The following is a 5,843-nucleotide window of genomic DNA, read 5'->3' on the forward strand; positions in this document are numbered from 1 at the left end:
TTTTTGGGTTATTTTCATTAATAACGCCATTTACCTCTTATCTTTTAATGCCAAAGTATACAGTTTTAACCCCTTTCATCAAAAAAAGTAAAAAAAAAAAAAAAAAGTTTTAACCCATTACCCCAATAAACTTTCTTATTAAACAAAGTATAGTTGGATTACAGACGCCATTCTTTTCACCTGTTCAAATTAGTTTTTTTTACAGTATTGTTTTCACAAAATTTTAAAATTTTCTTTTATTATAGTTTTTTTTCTTTCACATGAATTTACTTTTTAACTTAAATTATCAATTTAAACGAACAAAACAAATGATACCACTTCAACTACTAATCTTTCGTAGCAAGTGAACCATTGGTATCATAGAAAGATCAGGATGGGAGGGCATTTACAATGCTTTTACGTAGTTTTTTATTTCCAGCAAAAAATATTGTACCCAAAAAAATTTAAAAAAAAGGTGGCATATCATTTTCAACCACAGTTTCAATCCATTGCATGCCCAAAAGTGAAATGGTGGCTTTCAACCTTATACTATACTCTTTTTTTATGAGAGATGACCTTACTTATACTTTTAAGAAAATACAATGACTGCTTTTAAAAAATATAGAAGATAAATTGACACAAGGTCTATAATTTGGTGAGCATTTTTTACATAAATCCTTTTTGTTTGAACCTTCAAATTGCAAATAAGGAATGTTATCTTCAATCAAGAAGCATAGTTATGCATCGCCCTCTGCCGCTCATTTAGATGTTCTTGTAAATTTTAACACGTCAAAATTCTAACACATTCTAAAACATAACATGACTATGAGGACGATTTTACTTTGTATTATTCATCTAAATTCCAAATATTCTTAAGATTTTACTGCCCCCAACAACGTCGTTTGCCGTTGCCGCTGTCGTGGTGAGATCTGCAATGCCACAGGAAGATCTCGTTGTGAGATCAACTGTTTTCTGTAGTCTTTAGTATAGTTTACTTTTGAGGGTATGATCTTTTCAATCTTACTTTTCCACAAATATATCATTTTAGTTGTCGTTACTTGCATACAAATAAACTGCACGTTGCTTCCTCAAATGTCGTTTTTTATTTTCCCTATTTCATACGTGGTTGAAAACTTGAAAACGACGACCTTTAACGTTAAAGGTGTAGTCACAATTTTGTGGCAGTCATTTTCCGGGAAAGCCACCACTAAAATTCCCTAGGCGTAGTCACGCCGTGATGCTAATATTGATTATTGAACTACAGTTCTTTGTCAGCGTAATTTATCTACTAACAAAGAGTTCACACAAGTTATCTCACATATTCATGTCTGGTTCATTTTACCGATTCGAATTTTCAGTTTTAAGTTTCTACAGTAAAAAACTCTCAGAAAATATCACATCTAACTTTTTTTTGCTACAGTGAAAAGCTCTCAGAAAATGTCACATCTCAATTCAAATTAAAAATTCGAATCCGTGAAGTGAACGAGGCCTCAGTGATCGAATTAAAGGAAAGGTCTATTCTAAACTTGTCTTCTGTAAAGTTACAAGCAACGGTTTGTTATTTGCCAAAACCAATCCAATTACATTATTACGAGAATAATTCGATGAATTAGACCTAGAAGGCATACGTTCAATCTCCTCAGCCATGGCTTCTAATTCAACCCTACTAGCTGAAACAAAATTGGCACGTAGCAAGCATGGCCCCAACATTCCTACAAGGCTTTCGAAGCAACTTCACCTCACTGTCGTTCATCTCCTTGCCCATGCCCGTCAAGCTGGTTATCCCCATCTTCAGCTGCTCCATTTGCATCCCCATAATGGACCCATGGTAGCAATGATTCAAGCAGGACAGCTATTGCATTTCGGTTTGCAATGTTGCGAGGAGCGGGGATGCCGTTGTTTGCATTGGCAACCAGGCCCTCATTGGGCACAACGTCCCTCATCCTTGGGTCAACCATAAAATGTTGCAGATTTTCAGGTGGAAGGGTTGGCACTGAATGGGAGAAATCCAAAACCAATAAATGGCGATACCTAGGAAACAATAAGCAAAAGATCATTCTCCCTCGCAACTAAAATAGAAATTCCATACCTATGTACACCTTCAATCTAGTATTATGTAACAAAAATCATCGACACATATGTGGATTATGTAGTGAAAAACGAGATAAAGAATCAACTAGCCAGAGCAAAAGTAAGTGAAAATGAGTTCAAATTAAGATACTTACTCATTTTTCTCAGATGAAAAGGCTTCTTTTCTAACGCAAGCCCAATCATTCGCCTCACTACTATCATGTTTAAGTGTTTCAATAACCTCTTGGGCAGCATCCCTCAAAAGTTTTTGCAGATCCGGAAGCCTCCATATAAGATAACTTGTTTCAACGTACATGTTAATGAGGTGGTCCAAGGTTGGGATTCCAACTTGTTCTGATCGGAAAAATGCATGCTTAACGATACCCGTCCAAGCCTGGTCCTTCAAAGGTACCTTCTCAACCAACTTCTTTAAAACCGAGGGGTGAAGCATCAAAGCTTGCTTCATAAGATCAGTTGAGCTAGACTTTGTAGTAAATTCATGGGCACCTTCCGATGACTCGTGTTTCTCAAGATTAAAGCGGCAAATGGCAAGGGAATAAGAGAAATTTGGAAACAGCCATAAGGAGTTGTCACTTTGATAATCTTCAGAGAATTGTTCTAGCCATGCATACTCCTCCGCTCTCAACGATAAGTAGTCAATGTAGAACTTCGCCCCCATTGGATCATCCGAATCAAGAGAAAGCAATAACTTGCAAACTTCTAAAGCAGATCGATGGCATCCACGCCTATCCATATTCTTCATGTGAGCGAAGAGTGCCATAAATAGAGGTTTGTTCTTTTCATCGCTGAATTTCAATTGGAAATTACCCTGCAAGGGTGTGAACATAGGATGCCATGCGCATTCCAATGCATATAGACACTTTGAAATAGAATCTGTTGACATTTGGTGCTCACCCGCAAACTTAAAGTAATCCGCCATTGTTATAAGTGAATCTAAGTGATAAGGGTGGTACAACAAAATACTTGCAATACCGTTGAGGTCATGAATAGCTTTGGCAGCTTCAAACTCCCTCTGAGCTTGAGAATGGGATGATGAATGCACATATCTAAATCATGGCACAAAAATAAGTATAGATAAACAAGAGTTTTGGGGGTAGAAAAGACTTGGAAGAAAAAGAAGACGGCGCAACAAAGAAAAAAAAAAGAATGATTTTACCTAAAGTAATGGTACCCATCTTTCACTTCAAGAAATTCCATGGACAAAGAACCATCCCATCGAGGCCAATGTTCTGATGGAGTAACAAGAACAGTCTTTCTAGGATTATAACCTCCACGTCTTACACCACGAGCCTGTCTTGAACTGCCAGTTTGACTACTTTTCTCAAATGATTTTACCACCTTAGAACCAAATATTCTTCGGAGCTCATTTTCAGCATTCAGGAATTTTGGATCCACTTGTAATATTGAGGCTGCAGACTGTTTGACCAGGTTATCACGACGTCTTGAATCTGCCGCTTTGGTTTTTTCAGGAACATCGTGATGACTAGAATTGTTAACGTCTAAAGAAAAAGTTTCCAGAATCTCATCCAAGGACTCCTCAACTTTATGAGTACTTGCCGAGGAACCCTCCTTGTTGTTCTTCTTCTTTTTCTTCTTCTTTGATTTGTTATCAGATGTCAAAATTACGTCTATGGGACCTTTTGGCTCAGGCAAATTTTGTTTGTCTCTACTTCCCTGCAAGGAATCATCGGCAGTTTCTGACTCACCCTCCTGCACCAAAAACGACAATTAAAATCAATTGTATAATAGCACTACTAACCTTGTTATAACCATCAACAGTCTCAACACATGAAACATAGAACCCCAAACATGATACTCAATCTCAGTCGAAATCATTTGAACAATCTTGAATATCAAGCCATCAGAATCCTAGTACAAGGATGTGATCCGTGTAAGAAGGCTAAAGAAGTTTGAGTACGTCCAGTTTACTATTCTTCTCCCTTTTGAGGGCTACCACTTCGGATAAAATAGTTTATGACACCCTTATGCTTCCTAAGTAAATTTCTCGACTCCATATTATTATCAGCACATGAAACTCTTCTGTCAAGAGTTAGGAAATTGGGCCTAACGTATTAAGAGCAGGACAAATCCAAAGTAGTACAAGCATAAGGAGACTCGAGACATCATCTAACATCTAAACGATCTCTTTTTTCCGATACGACGCAAGAACAAGATGAATCTACGCCCTCCCAAAACTCACCCCACCCCACCCCCCATCAAAGTGAATTTGCTTCTTTTGAATATTGACAGCAAAAGGCCTTTGAAGCTTTCATTAGGTTGGAATGACAAAAGGAAACACAATGCTAAAATCCCCAAAAAGATAGTATAATCAACACGACACAACAAGAAATTCATTACAATAATCTTTAATCAATAATCTTATAAAGTATACAAATAACCAAGATAATAGAAATTTAATTCAAGTTCCAGATTGAAGATTTATGTGCAGATAACTGACAGTCTAAAACATCTCAAATACAGAGCTGAAGAATAAAGAAAACCCAAAATTCTCAAATAAAAAAGGTTACGGACCAAATAGCAGATAAGAGGAACGTGTTACACGTAGAAATTAGAATCAAATCCAAATCTTGGTCTTTTTAATATATATATATATACATGTATTAAAAAGAGAGAAAAAAAAAAAAAAGAAACCCATTAACTAGGAACTTCGTAATTACCGGCCAATGTGAAGTACAAAGGAAAAAAAAAATTAGGAACTAACAACAACAATGAACATGGAAAAGGAAATTTTCAAACAAAAAAAAGAATCGAGGTGCGGAGAGGTTGAAACCTGGTCACTGACACGGCCATCATCGTCATCAAGGAGGTCGAAAGGATTGATCGAAGAACCCGAATTGAGCTTCTGGTCCTCCTCGTCCCCGTCCACGTCCTCCTCTTCTTCCTCGGCAATATGTTGAGGGTCCTTTTGCTGAAGCTTTTGCTCTTGCTCTTTGAGAACTTTCTTCAGCAACCGAGCCGACATAGCCACCAAATCCCAAATTGATTGATGAGACGACGATTGATGTTTTAGGAATTCCGATGCAGATGCAATTCGATTCAAGAATGAAACCCTAACGTCAAGAAATGCGGTTTGGGTTCTTTCTAAGCAATAGATTCAAGAACCGTAAGGCGGTGGCGCGGCCAATACTGCCTCTTACTGGCTGCGCTTTCTCCCTGTTGGGCTGCGATTCTCGACGTTTTGGTCTTTCTCTTTCCGTAATTGCCACGTCAGTAGTCTTTTTTTTCCGATTAATTACAAAAATTCCCTGTGTGTGCCCCGCAATTTTTCATTTCACCTAATCTATGAAATAGTAAACAAGAAATCTCCCCGTTTTAGAATTTTTTTTATGTCAAATTGACATGCGGTAAATTGCACTTGTTGCACTCTACTTCATTTTTTACATAATTAGACCTTATACTCTCATTTCTTTTAAGTAAAATATGCCCTAAATTTTAAGATAATGGTATTTGAGATTCAATAGCTATGAACATTATCAAATTAATGATAGTCACGAGATTCGTATATGAAAAGTAAAGATCATCATTTTTCATACCATGTCGCGTGCAAATTTCATATTTTGAATTGTCAATTTGATAACATCATTAGTTATTAGACTTCAATTGTAACTGATTTTAAAGTTTATAGTACATTTTGCCTAATTAAGTGTAGGGTTCATAAAGCAAAATGCGAATAATTTGAGGTGCAATAATGCAATTTACTCACTAAAAACGTTCTTTTTTTTTTTAATAATAATCTCTTATTTCAGTTCCTT

The 5,843-nt window shown here is 36.6% G+C and overlaps 1 protein-coding gene across 1 annotated transcript; it reads right to left on the reverse strand.

The window, feature by feature from the left end:
- Positions 1–1,453: 1,453 nt before the first annotated feature.
- LOC21402523 (transcription factor 25) lies at positions 1,454–5,310 on the reverse strand. Its single transcript, XM_010108804.2, has 4 exons — positions 4,862–5,310; positions 3,227–3,780; positions 2,205–3,116; positions 1,454–2,010 (listed from the first exon to the last, which is right to left on the reverse strand). Exons 1-4 carry the CDS (start codon positions 5,051–5,053, stop codon positions 1,719–1,721), a joined length of 1,950 nt encoding a protein of 649 aa, XP_010107106.1. The 5' UTR covers positions 5,054–5,310; the 3' UTR covers positions 1,454–1,718.
- Between the last annotated feature and the right edge of the window lie 533 nt (positions 5,311–5,843).

Source organism: Morus notabilis, unplaced genomic scaffold, assembly GCF_000414095.1.
Source record: "Morus notabilis unplaced genomic scaffold, ASM41409v2 Scaffold1303, whole genome shotgun sequence".
NCBI classification, from domain to species: Eukaryota; Viridiplantae; Streptophyta; class Magnoliopsida; order Rosales; family Moraceae; genus Morus; species Morus notabilis.

What these genes read in the sequence shown, in the direction of transcription:
- LOC21402523 (XM_010108804.2), bottom strand. Translation starts at nt 5,053, where the DNA reads ATGTCGGCTCGGTTGCTGAAGAAAGTTCTCAAAGAGCAAGAGCAAAAG. An exon ending in ATGGCCGTGTCAGTGACCAG is followed by an intron (nt 3,781 to 4,861) that starts GTTTCAACCTCT and finishes TTTTTGGTGCAG; the next exon opens with GAGGGTGAGTCAGAAACTGC. An exon ending in TTTTCATCTGAGAAAAATGA is followed by an intron (nt 2,011 to 2,204) that starts GTAAGTATCTTA and finishes ATTGTTTCCTAG; the next exon opens with GTATCGCCATTTATTGGTTT.